This window comes from Schistocerca serialis, chromosome 2 (genome assembly GCF_023864345.2).
Source record: "Schistocerca serialis cubense isolate TAMUIC-IGC-003099 chromosome 2, iqSchSeri2.2, whole genome shotgun sequence".
Taxonomy (NCBI): Eukaryota; Metazoa; Arthropoda; class Insecta; order Orthoptera; family Acrididae; genus Schistocerca; species Schistocerca serialis.
The window spans coordinates 1088865770-1088890643 of record NC_064639.1 but is presented as its reverse complement, the minus strand read 5'-3'; the positions used below and the strand labels follow the sequence as shown (position 1 = coordinate 1088890643).

The 24874-nt window shown below is 43.5% G+C and overlaps 1 protein-coding gene across 1 annotated transcript in view; it reads left to right on the top strand.

Annotated features, from left to right (window-relative positions):
• Positions 1-24874, top strand: part of LOC126458535 (serpin B6-like) — a 53841-nt gene that overhangs the window by 11192 nt on the left and 17775 nt on the right. Inside the window, exons 3-4 of the mRNA XM_050095641.1 lie at positions 3913-4092; positions 10816-11023. Coding sequence (XP_049951598.1) covers positions 3913-4092; positions 10816-11023 — 388 coding nt within the window. The remainder of the gene's footprint in view (positions 1-3912; positions 4093-10815; positions 11024-24874) is intronic.

The following is a 24874-nucleotide window of genomic DNA, read 5'->3' as shown; positions in this document are numbered from 1 at the left end:
ACACTCGCCCGTAGTCTGCAGTATTCTTTATGGAGGACTTAGAGGATACGGCACTGAGAACTTCGGCTTTGCAATAAACGTACGTAGATGTCACATTTCTCGTCTGGTGTCATGGACTTGATGCTTTCAGTAGATTTTTGGACCACTTCAACTGTCTTCAGCCAGGGATTCAATTTATCATGGAAGTCGAAAGTAGAGGGAGTCTTCCATTTTTGGACGTAATTATTTACAAAAAACAAGAAATACTCTGGGGCATATGTTCACCGAAAGTCGACACGCATCGGTCGGTATCTGCTGGCCTAGTTGCCATCCACCATACCAACGCAATGGCGTCCTTAGTATTCCAGTATGCAGAGCACATACCATTTCCGACGCGGTCAGTTTGACCCAAGAACTAGCACATTTGATTGAAGTTTTTGAGGAGAGATTCTACAGACTACGGAGTTTGGACCATCCCAGGAGCAACATAAACAGGAACATGGATCCGTGGTCTTTGAGTTACGCCGGAGACATATCGGTTAAAGACAGGAACAATTTTAAAGTGTTTTAACATTACGTGGGTGTTACCCCCACCTTTCAAGATTCGAGCACCACAGAAAGATGATTTGGGGCTTAAGAAGCCAGGCGTATACGAAATTCCATGTCAGTGTGGGAAGGTCTCAGTTCAGGACACATTATTGGGTCATTGCCGTTATACGAGGCTACAACAACCAGAAAAATCGTCGGTAGCAGAAAATTGCCTAACCAAGGGACAGAGGATGAAATCTGCCGAGATGATAACTGCCAACACTCCCGGTTTTTGGACCATTGTTCATAAAGACGCAACTGAAATTAAGTTGGCAGACAATATGAGTAATAGAGACAATCTCTTTCTCTTATCAAGGCATTCAGCCCTGTGCTATAACGCACCAAAACAGAACGTTCTTCGGTGCGGGCAGTCAGAATGTTCCAAAGTAGTGTTTGCGTGCTGTATATCGTTGCAACCGGCATTTTACTAAGGTCGGCGCCACATGCGCAGTCATGGTCAGCAGCTGTGATGGGCGGCACATGTGGTGTACATGGTACGGACGATCATGTAGGACGACCATTTGCAACCTTGGAATCAGTTTTTAGAGGGATTCATCAGCAATAGCAGTGTTCTCCTGAAGATGTCAGACTGTTCGGTAGCCGAAATATTGAATCACGTTGTTTTCAGGATCGGGCAGCAGAATCGGAGGAGAGTGTCAAGATGAAGTTAGCAATAAGCTGTAATTCATCATCAGACTAAAATATGCTGAATCAATGCGTTTCTCAAGGCCTGTAAGAACATTTCAATTAAGTGAAACCTGTCTCAAAGTCGAGTAGTTCCCTCTATTAGGTATTAAACCAACCAATTCTCTTTTACTCGTTTGAAATCTACTTCTTTTATTCAGTATCTGATGATCTTTGTGAATATTAATAATAAGTTAATGAAATATATTTTCAGCATATTCTACCATTGTCTTCTTACGATTGGCCTGAAGCTCCCATATTCTTCTTAATAACTGCCTTGCTCCATACGAGATCTTTATTTTACTCTTGAATAGTTGCTAGTTTCTTACATTTTCCAAGTGGTTGAACTTGCTGTTTGTCTTAGTCAGTTGGGGTATGGCTACATGTTGTCAAATAAGTTGCCATTTTCGTTTTCCTATTCCTGCCTGATGAATCTTCATTTCTAGTCGTGTATCTACATCGTAACCCATGGGAATTAGTAAATTACCGTTTGACTCTCACCATATAACATAGTCGCTACTGAAAGGCCGAACTTAAGGTTATTTCCTACAAATTACATCTCGTAAATGCCTTTCCTCAGTGGAATGAGGAGGAGATCAATGTTTAATGTCCCGTCGACAACGAGATCATCAGACACGGAGCAAAAGCTCGGATTAGGGAAGGATGTGGAAGGAAACCGGGCGTTCCCTTTCAAAGGAACCATTCCGACATTTGCCCAAAGCGATTTAGAGAAATCACGGAAAACCTAAATCAGGATGGTTGGGCCCGGATTTGAACCGTCGTCCTCCCGAAAGCGAATCCAACACTGCTCCACCTAGTTCAGTTCCATTAGTGGCAATGCTTTGCTGAAGAACTACGCAATAGCTCCTGATCACCATGTCAACCATTACTAGAAGAATGGTCCCATGACCTCCCAGATTGCCGCTGTAAACTCATCAGTAATGTGGAGTAGCCGTGAAACAATTTCGTTTTTTGATGACACCACAGAAAAACCCTAAGCCCTTTCATGAAAGAACTGTGAATCTGTGCCAGAGTAATATTTTGAGTTTTATATTGAAAAGGCCATTTAGATAAGTTACCGTTATCACATATCACTAGATTTGTCCGAAATGCGCCATCCTGGTCAGTTCTAAACAGTAATGTTACACGGAAATGTCGCTTACTCACAGGTATCTCCTGGCAGTAAATGTTGAGCTACTTGCAGTTTATAAAGATGAAACTTCAGATCTTCTTCCACAATCCTCACAAAGGCACACAATGGATTTATAATGTTTCGGAATTGGGCGAACAGATTTTTGTGCTTACGTTGCTGCGCTGCTCAAAGCCGTTGAATGTTTACCGGCGTTCGAGCTGTCATTTCAGTCCGCTTGTGCTTGACATTGTGCCTTGCGCCATTATTTGATCCACATGGATACTGTCCTTCCGTCTGGAACACGCAAATAGCCTTTTCCACGACGCTTTGCGAGTTGGACAGCCGCGATGTTCTACACACCACAAAGGTGCTCCTATGCCACAGTACGCACCTGCACTGGCGAACTTCGCATACGGTACTGAACTGAATGGCATACTACGTGACACACAACGTGTGGCAGAAGGCGCACCCACTTCTGCATCTTAGCTGGGCAGCCAGATGAAAATGTAGTATTTCCCGTCGCCACCCAACTCTTTCAACTTCATTTTACCAGCCCGTTTGAAATGTTTAAATTTAAATCTTGTATAATTTCCTTACTCTTAGATAAAATATACTTAATTTCATTTTTAGTTTAATTTTTTCATATTGTTTATTCCGTATTTGTTTTACTGTGGAGGAAGGTGTTAATCAACACCTCTGTAATACCTACCACCACATTAAAAATTTATCCGTTGGCGAACCGTCCTTCAGTTTACGCCCCAATTTTCATTAAAGTCCTCCTATTACGGTTCTGTAGCAACATTAGCTCTCAAGTATGAGGTTCTATTGTTTCTCGTGGAGGTTTCGTTCCTATATAAACACCATGTCGACATTGACTTCGGTGATTTCGATGGAAAAAGTTTAATTTTTAAAGTGTTACTATTCTGAGATTACTTCACTACCATCAATATTGTTCGTAATTTTCTTATTTCTGTAGAATATAAGCCGGCCGCGGTGGCCGAGCGGTTCTAGGCGCTTCAGTCCGGAACCGTGCGACTGCTACGGTCGCAGGTTCGAATCCTGCCTCGGGCATAGGTGTGTGTGATGTCCTTAGGTTAGTTAGGTTTAATTAGTTCTAAGTTCTAGGCGACTGATGACCCCAGAAGTTAAGTCGCGTAGTGCTCAGCGCCATTTGAACCACTTTCTGTAGAATATATACATAAAAATCCTCCCTTTTCTATTCCTCAGTGGCTTGGCTTCTATTTAGTGTTCGATTTTTCGTTCAACTTTCTATAAGATGGTGTCTCGTTTTATTTTATTTCATTGCTTTCCAAATACGCCTTTTTTCAGGCTCCAGGTGTCTGAAATTCTTGCTTCCCGAATAAATAACGGTAAGCAAGTGGATTTCTTCTAGGTCCAAGTTACTGTCTTCTAGTAAGACTTAATGTAGCAAGCTTAAGGAGTACACGGATTTACTTCTTCAGCCGTGTTTGAAGAACATTTCAGAATGTCCAGTTAAATGATTAAGTGACCTTCACATTCCATTTCAGGATTTGGCAAATGGAACAGACAACCTATTCTTCTCGCCTATCAGTATACAAGTGATCCTAGCACTTGTGTTTCTGGGTGCTCGTGGAGATACAGCCAAGCAGATAGCGAGAGGTCTGCGTCTACCTGAAGACAGAAATGTGACAGAGGATGGATTCAGTGCTTTAACGAGTCGGCTACAGGTACAAATCGCTATCAGAATTTCTAAAATTTTATATCTTTGAATAGTGTAATATTCTGTCAAAAGTTATTTCACTGCTGACCCATTATCTCGATTTCAAGGGTCAGAACACAGGCATCCAACATATTTGGTCCGTACAAGGACTAGTTCAAAGAAAACGCTCGGCGAAATTAATTATCTTCAGTGGGATACAAGATCTATTAGTTTTGTCGTGGCTTGATACGTACGCTGTCACATTCCAAGGAGGTTGGTTGGTTATAAACCACGTCAACGTCCGCATAAACAAGTTGGTTGCAATATTTACCATTTAGTGTAGGTTACTCCATCATAATGGTGGGGTGCAAGTTCTATCTCAATCAGGTGGTAGTTTGTGACGATCGTGAGAATTGGTCATGGTGATACACAGGGTGGTCAGAAACAGTCTGAAAAGCTTGTGAGGATATTGCGGGGTAGGTTGTGCTCAGAAAGAATTGTTAGGAAAACAATTTGTTGCTCCGTTTCCAAGTTATTTATTACAGAAATCAGCCAATCAGGCCGTCGTGTGCGGAAATGCAAGCGGCCAGCCAGAGACGGTGTCGTAAAACGTGTTCTTCGTCTTGTTTCCTACAGCAGAGAAAGAGAGACAGAAAAATTGGACGTAGGACCGTAGTAAGGATCGAACCCGGGCCAAAGGCTGAGCAGTCTACACGCTGAGAGAACAACTGGCACTAATTGTATCCGTCAGGTTGCTTGATTCGAACGCACAGCGACCTGATTGGCTAACTTCAGTGCTAAATAACTCGGAAACAGCGCGAAGTATGCGCTTGTTTCTTGGCGCTTGTTTCTTGGCGCTACTTACTAGATAGTCGGACGCTTTCTGACCATCCCGTGCAACCCAAATAACGTTTGACCGTTTGTAAGGCGCTATTTAATACGGTTCTGTGGAACACATTGAAGACTCTGGTAGTCATAATTTTTCAAGGTGTTCATCACGTAATGCACACAAATCCTCTTGTGCCCAGAACCATTCTGCTTCTGTTTTTCTATGCTCAATACATTTATTTCAGTGGGTTTAAAGCCGAAAGAATGGGCACTACGGCGACTACAGCAGTTAACATGAAATGTACTCGCAATTGCGAAGACGAGCAACTATCGGTTGTACAAGGGAATAACAATGAAAATTTGTGCATGACCGGGACATGAACCCGGACTATCCGGTTATCGCGAGCGGTCGCCTTACCATTTGGCTATCTGAGCACGACCTGCTGGAAGACCCAAACTTCCGGAAGTCACACTTACACAGGAATTACGTAACGCGTGTAAGAGTACAGGTTAGTACGCATGAACGACGACGTTTGGAAGGTCGGGTCTGGCCTGGATAGTACACTGATAGCCAAAGTGGTTTAGGCGACCATTCGCGTAAAGCTGGAAATCGGAGTTAAGAGTACCGGTCTCGCGCAGATTTTCATTATGTTCAATCCGTTATACAGCCGATGATTGGTTGTATTTCATGTATTAGAGCAGCATAATTCACACAAGTAGAAGAGACTCCTAACACCTATTACGTTTCAGTTAGGCCTATTTCGTTTATACCAGGATTTGGGCAACGAAAACACTTTGATACTACACAGACGGAAAAAAAAATTGCAGCCGCCTCCAGGACTTTGTTCAGTGGCACCAGGGAATTATGTGTGCATACTTAGTGGTGGAGATTTTAGTCACATTCATCGGCGGTCATATGACGCTCAGGACGTCTTTGCGCCCTCTGGCTCTGCAGGCAGTAACAGCACTGAGTAAAACGGTGAACAGTATGTAGAACATTAATTCTAGGGTACAAACATTACCCGTCGCAAGTAAGTATTCCTGCAGAATAACTTCAGCCATTTGAACACGGTCGCATTATGGACCTGCGGGAAGCTGGATGGCTGTATCGATGGGTTGATGTATGTGTTGGGCACAATGGACTGGAGTGTCGATGTTTTCAACTGTGGTCTGTGGAACACTGACACCAAGAAAAGGGGTCTGGCGTAGTACAAACGCATATACACATTGACGAATTTTGAGCGGTGGCCAACCGAACGTCATCCACAGAAGAAATCTGGGCACACTTCACACGTGATGTGGCAGCAACGACCATTGAGAACAGTCCAATTGCTGAACTACTAAGATGACCTCTACCTTTGTCCAGGCTATCACTGACACCATGACACCGCGCTGTCGCCGTCCGTCTTTCCCTTTCCGGATACACGTTCTCTCTTTGTACTGTATACATTCCATCGTCCACACCAATGGCACGAGCTGATCTCCTTCATCTTCTTGGTCAGCTTCCACCCCCATATTTGCTGGTTGGGGACTTCAATGCCCACCACCCGCTTTGGGGATCTCCACATCCTTGTCCACGTGGCTCACTATTGCTAGACGTCTTCCACCAAGCAGATCTAGTTTGCCTCAACACTGGGGTCCCTACATTTTTGTCTGCCTCCACGACAAGTTTATCTCATTTGGACCTTGCGGTCGGTACTGTTCCGCTAGCTCGGCGCTTCGAATGGTTCGCCCTTGATGATACACACTCGAGTGACCACTTTCCGTGTGTCCTTAGACTGCAGCATCAACTGCCATACATGCGCCCGCGACGCTGGAAGTTTGCCCAAGCTGATTGGACACTTTTTTCGTCTCTAGTGACATTCGATGACCGTCTCTTTCCCAGCGTCGACGATGAGGTCACACATATTACCGACGTTGTTCTTACAGCTGCGGAACATTCAATACCACGCACCTCCGAATTGCCCCGGCGCCCCCCCCAGTTCCTTGGTGGAACGAGGCATGCCGTGATGCAATACGTGAGCGGCGACGTGCTCTCCGCGTTTTCCGCCACCATCCTACTTTGGCCAACTGTATCCGCTATAAGCAGTTCCGAGCGCGATGCCGTCGTGTCGTCCGCGATAGCAAGAAGGCAAGCTGGAAATTCTTTATTAGCTCATTTAACACCTTCACTCCCTCCTCGGAAGTTTGGAGTCGGCTTCGACGGTTCTCAGGCGCGCCTAGTTTCTCCCCGGTCTCTGGGCTCACTGTCGCGCATGGCACATTAGTGGACCCCGTCGCAATTTCTAACTCGTTGGTTCAGCACTTTGCCGAGATTTCGAGCTCTTCAAATTACCCGCCAGCGTTTCTCCCGAAGAAACGTGCAGCGGAAGTGCGACCTCTTGCTTTCTCCTCTCAAAATCGCGAAAGCTACAATACTGTTTTCTCCTTGCGGGAACTCCAACACGCACTCTCTTCTTCTCGCTCCTCCGCCCCAGGACCGGATGGTATCCACGTCCAAATGTTGCTGCATTTATCAATCCATAGTCTGCGTTACCTCCTTCGCCTTTATAATCGAATTTGGACCGACAGTACTTTTCCCAGACGATGCCGCGAAGCTATCGTCGTTCCTGTTCCGAAACCTGGAAAGGACAAACATCTCCCCTCTAGCTATCGCCCCATTTCTCTCACGAGTAGTGTCTGTAAGGTTTTGGAGTGTGTGGTGAATTACCGTTTAGCGTGGTGGCTGGAATCCCGCAGTCTTTTAACACCAGCCCAATGCGGATTCCGGAAGCATCGTTCTGCAGTTGACCGTCTTGTTGCTCTCTCCACTTACATCATGAACAATTTTCTCCGGAAACGCCAAACAGTAGCAATATTTTTTGATTTGGAGAGAGCATACGATACCTGTTGGAGGACAGGCATCCTCCGCACACTGTTCTCTTGGGGCTTTCGAGGTCGGCTGCCCCTTTTTCTTCGCGAATTTATGGCATAGCGCACATTTAGGGTGCGGGTGAACACTACTCTCTCCCGTACTTTCTCCCAAGAAAACGGGGTACCCCAGGGCTCCGTGCTGAGTGTTGTACTGTTTGCCATCGCCATAAATCCAATTATGGATTGTCTCCTTCCTGATGTCTCGGGCTCCCTCTTTGTGGACGATTTTGCGATCTACTACAGCTCTCAACGGACCAGCCTTCTTGAACGACGTCTTCAAGGATGTCTCGATCGCCTCCACTCTTGGAGCATCGAAACCGGCTTCCGTTTTTCTCCCAGTAAGACCGTTTGTGTTAATTTTTGGCGACGTAAGGAGTTTCTTCCGCCCTCCTTACATCTAGGTCCTGTCAACCTTCCACTTTCAAACGTCGCTAAATTCTTGGCTCTTATGTTTGACAGAAAACTGTGCTGGTCCTCCCACGTTTTCTATCTTTCGGCTCGCTGTCTGCGATCCCTTAACACCCTCCGTGTCCTGAATGGTACCTCCTGGGGAGCGGACCGAGTGGTCCTTCTCCGCCTCTATCGCTCCTTAGTGCGCTCGAAATTGGACTATGGAAGCATAGTCTACTCCTCTGCTCGGCCGTCTATTCTTCGGCGTCTCAACTCTATCCACCACCGTGGATTACGTTTAGTGTCTGGAGCTTTTTACACCAGCCCTGTGGAAAGCCTTTATGCTGAGACTGCTGAACCTCCGCTGTCCAATCGGCGAGCAGTCCTTCTGAGTCGTTATGCTAGCCGTCTGTCTTCCATGCCTGCTAATCCAGCCCATGACCTTTTTTTTTCGACGCCTCCTTTGATGTAGGGTATGCAGGCCACCCCTCCTCCCTCCTCCCTACTACCACCGGGAGTCCGCTTCCGTCAACTGCTCCATTCTCTTTCCTTCCGCTTTCCTAAAACCTTCTTGACTACTTGGGGTACAGCACCGCCTTGGCTCCGTCCCTGGATCTGCCTGCTCCGTGACCTTAGTCGATTTCCCAAGGATGGTACCCCTTCACTTGTTTATCGTCGGGCATTTGCTGCTCTATGTGCACAAATGACGGACACCACATTTATTTACACCGACGGCTCGAAAACATCGTTAGGTGTAGGGAGTGCCTATATCGTTGGCGACACCCAAAATCCCTTCCGGCTTCCCGACCAGTGTTCGGTTTATACTGCGGAGCTTTACGCTGTTCTCCAGGCTGTCCACTACATCCGCCGCCATCAGCGGATACAGTACGTTATCTGCTCAGATTCTCTCACTTCTCTCCTCAGTCTCCAAGCTCTTTACCCTGTGCACCCTCTGGTCCACCGGATTCAGGACTGTCCGCGCTTGCTCCACCTGGGGGGCGTCTCGGTGGCGTTCCTCTGGGTCCCGGGACACGTTGGTATCTGTGGAAATGAGGCGGCCGATATTGCAGCCAAGGCTGCAGTCTCTCTTCTTCGGCCAGCTATTCAATCGATTCCCTTCGCCGATCTACGGAGCGTTTTATGTCGACGTGTTGTTCATTTATGGCACACGCATTGGTCGACACTTACCCATAATAAATTGCGGTACGTGAAAGCTCTTCCTTGTGCTTGGACCTCTTCCTCCCGAACGCGTCGTCGGGAGGAGGTAATTTTAACTAGACTCCGGATAGGGCACTGTCTTTTTAGCAATCAACATCTTTTAAGCGGCGATCCTCCCCCACTCTGTCCCCACTGCTCTCAGCTGTGGACGGTAAGACCCCTTTTAATTGAGTGCCCCTATTTTAATCCGTTACGCTCCCGTCTACAGCTATCGCCTGATACATCGTCGATTTTAGCAGATGACACGCGCTCAGCCGACCGCGTTCTCAAGTTTATTAGTGCCAGTGAAATGACGTCAGTCATCTGAAGCTTTTTTTTGGGGACAACCAACCCCTTTCTGTAGTGGATTTTTAAGCCTTCCTCCTGCTTTTAGTTTCTCCAATTTTATGACTTTCGTTCCCATTGCTGCTGGTTTTCAATTTCGGTTTTTTACTGTTTCCTAAGTCACGGACCGGGCGCTAATGACCATAGCAGTTTTGCTCCCTAAAACCAAAAAAAAAAAAGAAACCACGACACCGCCAAGCACGGCTACCTAGGTGTCGTGGAAGGGTCGACTGGAGAGCACTAACGATGAGTGTACTTGTGTATGGCGTACACTGTGAGCGGCTTGCCTAGACTTCAAATGTGATTGCGTATTGTAACTGGTCTCTCACAACATGATATTCCTGCTTGGTGAAGTAATGAAGTAATCAATGACTGCTGCAATGCACAGGTTGTTATTCCAGTACTGCTCACCTCTTCGACCAGAAGGTAATGTGCTGTCTCATCAGGACAGTGCACGTCCACATACGGCTGCCAGCGGCGCAACGTGCTTTCATGGTCTAAAGCAACGGCCCTGTCCAAAAAGATCACCAGCTCTCTAACCAATTGAACGCGCATGGGACATGTTATACGGGCAAATTTCTCTTTCTCCAGAGCCTGCAAGAAAAATTGCTGAATCTCAACATAACTTTCAAGGTCGTTGGGACAGTCTATCGCGGGATGCCGTTCTGTACCGAGTACCTTCACGATCATTTGCCTTTGACAATACACGCCTGCATTGCCGCCAGAGGGGAGACAGTGTGTGAAGATGCCACTGTTTCGGCACCTTTTACTGTGGCGTGTGGTTCATTTGATCCGAAATTATCACATACGCCTACAATGATAACCTGCCTGTCACAACGCTTGCCAATAACATGATCTCGCTCTTGAGTTTTTTTTTCCTCTCTTTTCTTTTGTCGGCAGTGTACACGAGGAAAGATGAGGCGCTTCGTCCTCTGACGCGCTTCGTCCTGATTAAGCGAAAATAAACATTTGAATTTTCGTTAACCAAATTTCATTATCACTGTCAAGTCAAGTGTTCTGAGAACTGAGTATGAAATACATTTTAATACTTAAGTTTTTGTGTGTTTTAATATTTCAGGAAAATAACGACGTTCTGCTTAACGTAGCTAACAGGATATTTATTAAGAATGGTTTCAACATTAAGGAAGAATTCAACAATTCCGCTATTAGCTTCAAGGCTGGAGCAGAAGTAGTGGATTTTTCACAAGAGGAAGCAGCACGGAAAATAATAAATGACTGGGTAGAAAATAAGACGAACCAGAAGATAAAAAGTATAATCCCTCCAGGTAAGCAATTTTTCTTGTCCAGTTACTATTCGCACTAAGCATGACGCTGAATGATTTTCAGTTTTACTTTACTGTATTAATCGATACTTTCATCTTAACACCGTAACTACTTTAGTATGGTCCCCAGTTGTATTGTTTTAACCCACATGAGGCACTACGATCCATGGCAGATAGTAGTTTTTTTACTACTATTATTTATCACTTGACGTTGCGTTTGCGAATGATGAGCGACAACATACATCAGTAAGCAGTTATGTACGTTAAACTTTCTTTCCCGTCATGACCATTTCACGATATGTATGTAGAAATAAGTGTGTTGCTTGACACTAAGAAGTTTTGCAAGTAAACGTATTCGTGACACTTCCCACTATTTCGGCGTGTGCTCCTTGAGTGGCGTGGCGCAATCGGGCAGTAGAAGTGAATTCGTTTCTAAAGATGATAGTTTTCGATGGATCTTCTCTATCGCTTGTCCTAATTCAATCGCTTAAGATTTCTTAACACACCAGAAATAATGTAACACCCAAGTGATTGTTATCGAGAGTTACTAAAGCTGCCTCCATAGAAAAATATTTATATTTCTTTAGGATGCAACTTCAACTAATTGCCAAATTTACTCTGAAGATGTCTACCGATGACAATATACTCGGATTCCGATACATTTCAGACATCATTGCACTTATGTGATAGGCATTCGGTGATTGTCGTCCATCCAGATATGTTGGAAATTCGTTTCATACATCATATTACGTTTCCAGATACTCTATTTAGGTCCTAAACTGTTAAAAAGTATTGAAAGTATTGGAATGTGTGGCATTTTCTATGCTCGGAGTCGATAAAATAAGATTCCTCATTCAACGTAGTGTGCCGCGAATCAAACTTCTGGGTTTAATCGGTGTAATGTCTTTCACTTTATGGTCGCCGTCGATTCCAGGTTCACTTGGGCTGTGAGCAATGTAAATATTGATAAATCAAAATAGGTCTTCGTATCTCAGTATTTATTCTTCAAACGACTCTAGAAAGACGTTGACGACTGATATCCGACGTGCTTATGCACAATTGCCAACCTACATTTCGTTGGAACTCAGAAAAATGAAAGGAATTTCTGGTCTAAGTGATCTACCACAACATTAGCTCCCTCTCACGAGACGCCTTGCATCTCTGTAGACTCAGTTTAAAGGTATCCCTCGCTCCCACCAGTTTAAACGATGTAATATCACATCAACTTAATAATCCAACTAGGGTACTTAACGGCTACCGCTATTTTAATTTACGTTGGCAGAAAGTTTCTCCGTTGCATGTTTTTTGAATGTATGTTAATGGGGTAACAATCACAGTTCTGCCCACTATTCTTTGCGTATATCTGTCTGTCATCGAAACAAAATAAAATTTTACTCAATTCTGAACGACTGAGAATGTTTGTGTGTGTTTGTTTGTTTGTTTGTGTGCGTGTGTGTGTTTGTTTGTGTTTGTGTTTGTTTGTGTTTGTGTTTGTGTTTGTTTGTGTTTGTGTTTGTTTGTGTGTGTTTGTTTGTTTGTTTGTGTGCGTGTGTGTGTGTGTGTGTGTGTGTGTGTGTGTGTGTGTGTGAATTTAATTCAGCTTATGCGTTTGAGTTACATTAGTGTACGTAAAACGTGAAGTTCCTAAAAAAAAAAGACACACCATCCTCATTATCTTTGACAGCCGCAATCGACCTCGGTCGTTATGACAACACATGGCGTCCATGACAAACATCTGATACTTGCTGGCCATCTTACTACCATGTCTCCATGGCAACGGCGTCCGTATGTAGCAAGTACAGGCCAGAAGAGTGCGCCAACGTTCTACCAAATTTCGTATTATTCGGAATACGGTGCAACTGCTGTATAAATATCATAAATGATAATTCACATAAATCCATTTATTTTACACACATTCTCTTTATCAAATAGCCGATGTCATGGATATATTACACTGGTTAAATGTTACTTCCGCCAGTTGGTACTAGAAGAAGCAAGAGAAATAATGTTTAAATAGTTCTACAGTAACTATTTTTAACGAACTTTTCTATCCTATAGGCACTACTTTTTATGATTATTCACTTTTAGATAAACCGTATCTTCAAATGATAGGTCATTTCCGTAAACTGTTGCTCATTGGCTGACGTTGACGTCATATAGCGCGCGCGCACGCGCACAATAGAACGCAGTGCTGCCTAGCCAACACTAGCAGTTTCAGCGACTGAGTCTACTGACTGTTCTAGACATCGTCAACTTCAGCTGATGTGTAACGACTCTTCGATTTTAAGAAGTATAAATTACTTTGTCACTAACTTCTTCATGTACCTAGCACGATTTATATTCTTACAGCGCTATTCTGAGGATTCCCTAAGACTAAGCGGAAACATGTCACTTTAAATAAAATAGCCAAGGCGATCTAGACTAATTTTTAGCAATTTTATATAACTTAAAAGAGCCGTTCTCCGAAAATGTTACCAAAAATTGAACATGAGCTTCCATCTTCTTGCAACTGCTGTATAAATGTTACCTTCGAAAACGGCCTTTCAGTTAAATTTGAATATTGCACAACTGATTCTTTTGTTAGCTTGAGATATAATTTTGGAATTAGTCAAATGATATCGATCCCCACGAAACGTGTTAAACTATTATGGTCTTTAGTTGCTATAGAAGTGTGTGTGTGTGTGTGTGTGTGTGTGTGTGTGTGTGTGTGTGTGTGTGTGTGTGTGTGTGTGTCCGCGCGTTAACTCCGAACCGATTCTCGTGAAATAGTTGTCCGTAACTCACATAAGCGTGATTACTAGGAAAACACTTCAATCAGTTTAGATACAGAAAGAACAGTCTTGGTTGGACAAGACAGGTTTATTTAATCTACACATGTGACGCGTTTCGCCTGTTCTAGATATTATCACACAATCAAGGGAAACTACAAACTGACAAAAGCATAAATTGCTGTTAACGACAATAATAAACGAATAAATTGAAAATCACAGAAGAAAGTCAAAAATCGATTGGACTATGGAGCACAGGACACATGTATGTTTCATGGGTGGTGGTGGGGGGGGGGGGGGGTATTAATTATATATAAAATATTGCACCATGACTGAGCTTACCCAATAAAAAACATTGCCAATCAAGGCAGGGGCTTCAAACGTAATTAAAAGTCCCATATAATAGGGAGATAACCGCCAGATAGACACAGTCGATGCTTCATTACACATCTGATAAAACTCCTCACTCTTATCCAAGGCATCAAACGAGATCAAAAGTCCCAAAGAACTGGGGGAAAACAACCGGATAGCGACTGCGGTAGTTACGGAGAGATTTCAGTCAGCGTATGTTGTTGAATCAGAACGCAAAGATCCACGAGAACCAACTGTAGTCACAACATATTTGTTCCGCCTTCACAAGCTGCAACACCACCACGGACAGCGGGCCGTTCGGCGAAGGACGAAATATTATTTCCACTGATACATATTGTGGTAGCGGTCCTGTGATATGCTCCATATACTGTTTGAACGGTGAAATAACTAATCTTGCAGCTGAAGGAAGGAAGGAAGGAAGGAAGGAAGGAAAAGAACCGCCAAGAAGCTGTAAATCCACCCATTAATAGCACGAAATTAGGGGCAGGAAACTCAAATACGTCCAATAAACTAAGAAATCCCGGGGTCTATAAGCATAGACAGTAGTTGTTAAACGACGAAAGAGCAAGTTTTGGAGATGCGATTCCGCACCCAATCCCGACTTACAAGTAATAGCCGCTATGGATAGGGGATCTCAAGTTGATTGCGTATTTCTAGATTTCCGGACAGCTTTTGACACCGTTCCTCACAAGCGACTTCTAATCAAGCTGCGGGCCTATGGGGTATCGTCTCAGTTGTGCGACTGGATTCGTGATTTCCTGTCAGGAAGGTCGCAGTTCGTAGTAATAGACGGCAAATCATCTAGTAAAACTGAAGTGATATCAGGTGTTCCCCAAGGGAAGCGTCCTGGGACCTCTGCTGTTCCTGATCTATATAAATGACCTGGGTGACAATCTGAGCAGTTCTCTTAGGTTGTAATGATGCTGTAATTTACCGTCTAGTAAGGTCATCCGAAGAACAGTATCAATAGCAAAGCGATTTAGAAAAGATTGCCGTATGGTGTGGCAGGTGGCAGTTGACGCTAAATAACGAAAAGTGAGGTGATTCACATGAGTTCCAAAAGAAATCCGTTGGAATTCGATTACTCGATAAATAGTATAATTCTCAAGGCTGTCAATTCAACTAAGTACCTGGGTGTTAAAGTCACGAACAACTTCAGCTGGAAATACCACATAGATAATATTGTGGGGAAGGCGAGCCAAAGGTTACGTTTCATTGGCATGACACTTAGAAGATGCAACAAGTCCACTAAAGAGACAGCTTACACTACACTCGTTCGTCCTCTGTTAGAATACTGCTGCGCGGTGTGGGATCCTTACCAGGTGGGATTGACGGAGGACATCGAAAGGGTGCAAAAAAGGGCACCTCGTTTTGTATTATCCCGTAATAGGGAAGAGAGTGTGGCAGAAATGATACGCGAGTTGGGATGGAATTCATGAAAGCAAATACGTTTTTCGTCGTGGCGAGATCTATTTACGAAATTTCAGTCACCAACTTTCTCTTCCGAATGCGAAAATATTTTGTCGAGCCCAACCTACATAGGTAGGAATGATCATCAAAATAAAATAAGAAATCAGAGCTCGAACAGAAAGGTCTAGGTGTTCGTTTTTCCCGCGCGCTGTTCGGGAGTGGAATGGTAGAGAGATAGTATGATTGTGGTTCCACGAACCCTGTGCCAAGCACTTAAATGTGAATTGCAGAGTAATCATGTAGATGTAGAACCACAGGCTGCCAAGTTCGGGGTTTCACTGATATTCGGACCTCAAAGCTTCGCAATGTAGCACGTATTTGGATAGAATAAGTATGAAATGGAAGAAACGTACAGCCGTCGACTAATAACAATAAATGGCCAGGTGCAAGTCTTCAAATTTGGCACGACTTCGGCGACTAGCGTGTCACCAATGTACATACACTGAAGAGCCAAAGAAAGGGGTACACTTGCCTAACATCGACTGGAGTCCCAGCGAGCAAGCAGAAGTTCCGCAACACGACGTGCATGGACTCGACTAGTCGGAAGTAGCGCTGGAGGGAACTGACACCTTGAATCCTTCAGGGCTGTCCATAAACACGGAAGAGTACGAGGGGGTGGAGATCTCTTCTGAACAGCACGTTGCAAGCCATCCCAGATATGCTCAAAAATGTTAATGTCTGGGGGGGGGGGGGGGGGGGGGGTTTGGTGGCCAGCAGAAATGTTTCAACTCAAAAGAGTGTTCATGGAGCCTCCCTGTAGCAGTTCTGTACGTATGGGGTGTCGCATTGTCATAGTGGAATTGCCCAAGTCCGTCGGAATGCACAATGGACATGATGGATGCAGGTGTTCAGACAGGATGCTTACGGACTTGTCACCTGTCAGACTCGCATCTAGCCGTATCAGGGGTTTCATATCACTCCAGCTGCACACGCCCTACACCATTACAGAGCCCCACCAGCTTGAACAGTCCCCCGCTGACATGCAGCGTCCATGGCTTCATGAGGTTGTCTCCATACCCGTACACTCCATCCCCTCGATACAATTTGAAACGAGACTCGTCCGAACAAACATGTTTCCAGTCAGTCCAGTTTGATCTTTGGTGTGACGTCATAAGCGAGTGACTGCGTGTGAGATCGCTCTCTAAGTTTTCATATATTTTTAGGTTTCAGATACATATTTTAACGGTTTTTGAGATATTTACTATAGAAGTGACGTATTACTGGTTTCTTCATTCACCTCTGCCTTTCTTGTGTTGTGACCTGATATTTGTGTTTCGTATCGAGCAACTTAACCTCTTGCCTGTGTTTACATTCCGCGCTGACCAGTTGCAGCTGTAGTGGCGCATCGAAAGCTAAGTACTAATTAATTGTTTGTGTATAGTGGTTTATTTAGGAACTTTAGTAGTCTTCAACCGGTGTTCTTGGTGTTTCCTGGTGAAATAATTTCAGAAGAACCTTTTGGGAACTGTTTTCAGGTTCGTTACTGTGTCATTAGACGTTTGATTCTCTTTCTGTATTAGTCTTTTGTTATATTCACATTTGTTGTTAATAATAGTCGTTACTTCCCTTGTAGAGAAAGTTTCTGATTATTGTAGTCAGGTTTTTAACATCATCTTATTGTAGTAGCGGAACTTAGAAAAAGTAAAATTTTACCATGAGTGAGAAGTGTGGGCTTTGCCGTAGGTTCGTGAGTAGTGGATTGCGGTGTGAGACTTGTTCGAAGTAGTTTCACTGGGGGGAATGCAGTGGGGAAGCCAGTGGGCATTCTGGTGAGATCCTCTCCTGGAACTGCAGGTTATGTAGCAAGAGTAAGTTGATAGAGGAGCAGGAGCGTAAGATCGTTGCCCTTCAGGTGCAGTTGAAAAACGCACAGGAGGAGCTAGATAGGATGAGGAGGGAGAAGGTGATTGGGGAATGGGAGCTGGCTGTTGGCAAGAGATCTGCTAGGAGAAGAAGATTTTCAGATAGTTTTACTATTATGAATGTATGCTTTCCCGGCGTATACAGCTGGCGAAGAGTTCTCGGGCTTCCAGCCGGGTGGCGGTGTCTTCAAACTGCGACGTTTCGACGAGTGACATACTCATCATCTTCTGGCGAAGTCACTTCGCCAGAAGATGATGAGTATGTCACTCGTCGAGACGTCGCAGTTTGAAGACACCGCCACCCGGCTGGAAGCCCGAGAACTCTTCGCCAGTTTTACTATTGGTGTTTACAATAGATATGACCAACTGTCAGAGTCTAGTGGAGAGGAATCTCTAGTAGCTGTAGATGTAGGAAGTATGCAGCAGACCTCAGTAGTTACTGTGCCTAGAACAGTTGCAAAGTCGAAGAGGAAGAAGAAGATCCTGCTGTTAGGTAGTTCTCATGGCAGAGGTGTAGGCCAGCAGTTGCAGGATGTGCTGGGGAGTGAGTACCAGGTCACCAGCATTGTGAAGCCCAATGCAGGGTTGGCTCAGGTGACTGTTAACATAGGGGGGTTATGTAGGGATTTTACTAAAGAGGATCAAGTAGTGATTGTGGGTGGGGCTGGTAATAGTATTGGTAGGGATGGGGAGTATAACATAGATGGTGACCTGGAAAAGATAGCCACTCAGACTGGCAACACGAATGTGCATTTCGTGGAACTGTTTCAGCGTCACGATCTGCCCCATTTTAATACAGCCGTCAGGCGTAATAACATAAGACAAGGGGGTGCGCTGATGACAGAAAGCATGGGTCACATTTCAGTGGTGTCGGTGGAGTCTATCAGCAGGACGGGTTTCACTAGACATGGCCTGCACCTCAACAGGTATGGGAAGGGGAGGTTGGCAAAGCTCATAGGTGACGGCATAGGTGGGGTTGGTGGGATCACTCATGGGAAAATTCCTGCAGTAGTGGGTTTAGAGCTGCACCTTTTTTAGATTGAAGTCAGCTGATAGGTAATCCTGCTTAAGGGAAGTCTCTCTAACAAGGGAATCACTTTTGACAAAGCTTAGGTATCCGAGTAATGAGGGAATTAGTATATTTCATCAAAATATACAAGGTATTAGAGATAAAGTTAGTGAACTGCTTATAGATGTTGACTCTGAAATTATTGGTATATCTGAACACTTCTTAAATAAGGAGATAATTCAGAGGCTTCCTTTACCAGGATACAGGTTGGCTGGCAGCTTTTCGAGGAGCTCTTTGGGTGTGGGGGATTAGCCATGTATGTGAAAAACGGCATCCCATTTGAGTCAATTGATGTTTCAAAGTACTGCACTGAAAAGGTGTTTGAATGTTGTGCAGGTGTGGTTAAATTTAACGGAGCTAAACTTCTGTTATTTATAGATCCCCAGACTCAGATTTCACAACATTTTTGTTAAAGCTAGAGGAGGTTCTTGGCTCACTATATAGGAAATACAAAAAATTAGTTATACGTGGTGACTTCAATATTAATTGTATAAGTGATTGTGCAAGGAAGAGGATGCTGGTAGACCTCTTTAATTCATATAATCTTATGCAAACCGTATTCTTTCCAACGAGAGTGCAAGGGAACAGTAGAACAACCATAGACAACATTTTTGTTCATTCCTCATTACTAGAAGGGCATTCTGTTAGCAAAAAGATGAATGGCCTTTCAGATCATGATGCACAAATTTTAACTTTAAAAGATTTTTGTGCTGCAACACGTGTTAAATATAGTCATCAGCTGTTCAGGAAAGCTGATCCAGTTGCTGTAGAGACCTTTGTAAACCTTATAAAGGAACAAGTGTGGCAAGATGTTTATAGCGCTGATACAGTAGACGATAAATATAATGCTTTTCTCAAGGCTTTTCTCGTGCTCTTTGAAAGTTGCTTTCCGTTAGAACGTTTAAAGCAGGGTACAAGCACAAACAGGCGGCCTGTGTGGCTGACTAGAGGGATAAGAATATCTTGTAGAACAAAGTGGAAATTATATCAAAACGTTAGAAACAGTCAAAATCTAAATGCAGCAGCCCATTACAAACAGTATTGTAAGGTGCTTAAAAATGTTATTAGGAAGGCAAAAGTATGTGGTATGCAGATAGAATAGCTAAGTCTCAGGATAAAATTAAAACCATATGGTCAGTCGTAAAGGGAGTTGCTGGTCTGCAGAGACAGGTCGAGGATATAGAATCAGTGCGTAGTGGGAATGTCCGTGTTACTGATAAGTCGCATATATGTACAGTATTTAATTATCACTTTCTGAATATAGCAGGTGAACTAAATAGAAACCTAGTCCCAACAGGGAATCATATAGCGCTCTTAGAAAAAAATGTTCCGAGACTGTTACCTGAAATGCTCCTCCATGATACTGACAAGAGGGAGATTGAGTTAATAATTAAATTACTAAAGACCAAGAACTCTCATGGATATGACGGGGTATCTAGCAGAATACTGAAGTATTGTTCTATGTATGTTAGCCCAGTTCTCAGCCATATCTGTAACTTTTCCTTGAGGAGTGGTCGGTTTCCTGACCGATTAAAGTACTCGGTAGTGAAGCCACTTTATAAAAAGGGAGACATTGATAATGTTGACAATTTTAGACCTATTTCTATGCCATCGGTGTTTGCTAAAGTTATCGAATTAGGGAAGGACGGGGAAGGAAGTCGGCCGTGCCCTTTGAAAGGAACCATCCCGGCATTTGCCTGGAGCGATTTAGGGAAATCACGGAAAACCTAAATCAGGATGGCCAGACGCGGGATTGAACCGTCGTCCTCCCGAATGCGAGTCCAGTGTGAGAAGATTGTATATACAAGGTTACTGGAGCATTTAAATTCACATAATTTGCTGTCAAATGTTCAGTTTGGTTTTACAAATGGTTTAACAACTGAAAATGCTATATTCTCTTTTCTCTGTGAGGTTTTGGACGTATTAAATAAAAGGTTGCGAACGCTAGGTGTTTTCTTTGATATATCGAAGGCTTTTGACTGTGTTGACCACAAAATATTACTGCACAAGTTGGACCATTATGGAGTAAGGGGAGTAGCTTACAATTGGTTCGCCTCTTACTTTAAGAACAGAAAGCAGAGGGTAATTCTCCGCAATATTGAGAGTGGTAGTGGTGTTCAGTCCCAATGGGGCACTGTTAAGTGGGGTGTTCCCCAAGGGTCAGTGCTGGGGCCACTGCTGTTTCTTATTTATATAAATGATATGCCTTCAAGTACTACAGGTGATTCAAAAATATTTCTGTTTGCTGATGACACCAGCTTGATAGTGAAGGATCTTGTGTGTAATATTGAAACAGTAACAAATAATGTAGTTCATGAAATAAGTTCGTGACTTGTGGAAAATAATTTGATGCTAAATCACAGTAAGACTCAGTTTTTACAGTTTCTAACTCACAATTCAACAAGAACCGATATTTTGATCAGACAGAATAGGCATATTATAAGCGAGACGGAAGAGTTCAAGTTCCTGGGCGTTCGGATAGATAGTCAGCTGTTGTGGAAAGCCCATGTCCAGGATCTTGTTCAGAAGCTAAATGCTGCTTTATTTACCATTAGAACAGTATCTGAAATAAGTGACACTTCAACACGAAAAGTAGTCTACTTCGCTTATTTTCATACGCTTATGTCGTATGGTATTATTTTTTGGGGTAATTCTTCTGATTCAAAAAGGGTATTTTTGGCTCAAAAACGGGCTGTTAGAGCTATGTGGTGTAAGTTCGAGAACGTCTTGTCGACCCCTATTCAAAAATCTGGGAATTCTGACATTGTCCTCACAGTATATATTTTCTTTAATGTCGTTTGTTGTTAGCAGTATTAGCTTATTCCCAAGAGTTAGCAGCTTTCACTCAGTTAATACTAGGCAGAAATCAAATCTTCATGAAGAATGCACTTCCTTGACTCTTGTGCAGAAAGGAGTGCAGTATTCTGATGCATCCATTTTCAATTAGCTACCACAAGAACTCAAAAATCTTAGCAGTAGCCCAAACTCTTTTAAGTCTAAACTGAAGAGTTTCCTCATGGCTCACTCCTTCTATTCTGTCGAGGAGCTCCTGGAAGAGCTAAAAAATTAAGCAAATTCCGGTGTTACATTGTTGATTTTCTTCATTTAAACTTACGACTTGTCACCTGAATATGTTTTTTTTATATTTCATTTTATGTTTCTGATATCGTGTTATAATTTCATGCATTGACTCGTTCCATGACCATGGAGACTTCTCCTTAATTTGGTCCCACGGAACAATAAATAAATAAATAAAACAGTCCAAAAAAATGGTTCAAGTGGCTCTGAGCACTTTGGGACTTAACATCTGTGGTCATCAGTCCCCTAGAACTTAGAACTACTTAAACCTAACTAACCTAAGGACATCACACACATCCATGCCCGAGGCAGGATTCGAACCTGCGACAGTAGCGGTCGCGTGGTTCCGGACTGAGCGCCTAGAACCGCTCGGCCACCCCGGCCGGTCACAAACAGTCCAATGTCGGTGTTTACGGTCCCAGGCGAGCAGTAAAGCTTTGTGCCGTGGAGTCAACAACGGTGAGCCTTCGGCTCCAAAAGCCCATGTCGATGATGTTCCGTTGAAGGACTCGTACTTTGAGACTTGAGATGGCCCAGCATTGAAATCCGCAGTAATTTGCGAAAGGGTTGCACTTCTGTCCCGTTGAACGACTCTCTTCAGTCGCCGTTGGTCCCGTAGTCTTCGCGACAATATAGAGAATGTGGCTGCAGCTCAATAAACAAGTTTCAGTCAAAGACTACACTATATGTAGAACTGACAATGACGAGGGAGTAGTAGTAGTAGTAGTAGTAGTAGTAGTAGTAGCAACACTGGTGGGAAACCACATAATACTCCACAGAATAACCTTAATTTCTATAAATCATAGACTACACTTCAGAACCAGCTACCCAAGGAATTTGACTGTGTAGGGTGCACACACATTTTCTTAGATTTTTAATATTTTCGATTCCATAGCAGAAATCCAGGAAGTCACAACCTTGTTGGTCACTGGTCACTGATTCAAAAGTCTGCTAAGATCTGGGGGTCACAGACAGTCCTAGGGAGAATGTTGTAAATTGTGAGCCGGCCGCGGTGGCCGTGCGGTTCTGGCGCTGCAGTCCGGAACCGCGGGACTGCTACGGTCGCAGGTTCGAATCCTGCCTCGGGCATGGGTGTGTGTGATGATGTCCTTAGGTTAGTTAGGTTTAAGTAGTTCTAAGTTCTAGGGGACTAATGACCTCAGATGTTGAGTCCCGTAGTGCTTAGAGCCATTTGAACCATTTTTTTGTAAATTGTGAACGTCGACGAAACTACTTGTGAACTTCTGGTCATCTCAATCTTCTGTCAGTCTCTCGAATAACCACAGTATGACCTTGGCGTACAAACGACAGTGATCGTTTGTTTCAAAGTAATCCACTACGTAGGTTTGAACTGTTGACTATTAATAGGCCCACTACCTTTCTTCCTTTCTTGCCTCTTGGCACAGGACTCGGCATGTTTTCTAACAGGTCAAGTGAGTCTCACTGGCTAAAGTTCGGTTTCAATGAAGGAAAAACACTGGAGGAGAGGATAGAACTTCTGTATCTCTGCTGCATGACTCTCGGGAGTTCCTTAGTCGTACCCATTAGCACCAGCTTCCAGTCATTTGACCTTAGGGGGCGTGATTTCCAGCATCTTAAAAATGTCAAAATAGTCACCCCTGTTGGAGAGCCTTTCGGTCAATCGAATATCCTTTAATGCGATGGGGATTTATACGAATCGATCGACGAATGCGAACAGTGACAAAGTACAGTATGCAATATAACGGCACAGAAAATTATCAAGCTTTTAATTCCCTAAGGGCGTACCAATCTATTAAGCAGAAACCACTATAACGATAGAATCAGTATCATACGGCGTATCTTGCACACAGCGCAGTATAGTGATAATAGATTCCTCAAGTGAACCGAAGAGTCTCGACGACAATCAAAATGGAGAAAAAGTGTGTCGTCTCTGATTATAAACATTGTTAAAGAATATTCATCTTGAGATACCTCTTATGTCCGTTTTTGCGTTACCGATAAATTAGATTTTGGATGTGATCCGCCTTGATAGACATTTTTTTCTACTCAGACGTACATACGTTTCGTGAAGTTACAGCATCATTATGGACTTTATGGCGTTGTAACTTCATCGAAACATGTCTGGGTAAAATAAGAAGAAAAAGTATTTGCTCAAGGTGGATCGGATTGCAAAAACAGTTACTAAAGTAGTCTCTACAAATAAACAAGCAGCAAATGTAATAAATATATGAATTATTACAGTACTTTTGTATTGTTTGACCCAAGGAGGTAGAATATAGGGGAGATGGCGTCGTCTTTGCCGATTATAGACATCAGTTGAAACCTGCCCGCCATCTTGGTGACTGTCAGAAATTTATTCCTCCGCTAAAACCATATGTTAAACCTACCCCTGTTGAGGTTGTGTTGAACTGACAATCAGTTCTGAGTGTGTTCTTTCAAACGTTAATGGATGAATATTCATCTTCAGTTTAAAACTTGATTTTGATTTTTTGGGTTAATTCCATTCATTGTCGGTCACCTACACCGCCGCAAAACAGTCGAAAGGTTTATTACTGTTTTAGCTGAGATCGAAGAGCAGCAATGCAATAGGAAACTTTACCAAGACTCTGCAATATGGCTGAACGAGGCTAAACCTTCTCGGCGTAGGAGTGTGTCCCTATATTCTATATTCTTTGGTTCGGCCACATCCGGCGCTCTGCTCAAAACACTTACTTTCTTACATCTCCTGAATATGAATAAATGTTCACTGAATGTTGTTTTATTATGAAGATACTCATGCTGACAACAGAAATTGTGTGTATGTGGAGGATTTCGTAGTTATGGCACTATTTACGTAAAGTTTAAACATGTTTATAACATTTGTCAATTTGTTTCATTAGAAAAGTGTTTCGTTCATGTAGTTGCTAGCACCATACACTTTCATTTGGTGTGTCATAATTATAAAATACGTAATGGATTCATTTATTAAAATGTTTATAAGTAATAATAATAGTACGGGACATTAACAACTTTTTAGCTGTTGTTACAAAAATGGTTAAATTGTCAATTTGTTCGTCCCTTTACTGTGATTCGAAATGTCTGTTTCAGTATTTCAGGTCACAATGCCACTCACTCCACCTCAGTTCATTTCGCGGCCACCCCGTCAGAGTTCCCGCAGACGTCTTTCCACCAGGGAAAACCGTTGCACCTCGTTGCTTGTTTGCCATCGCTGCGTCTGCGCTCCATCTTAAGCTCGACTGCCTGCAGTCCAGCG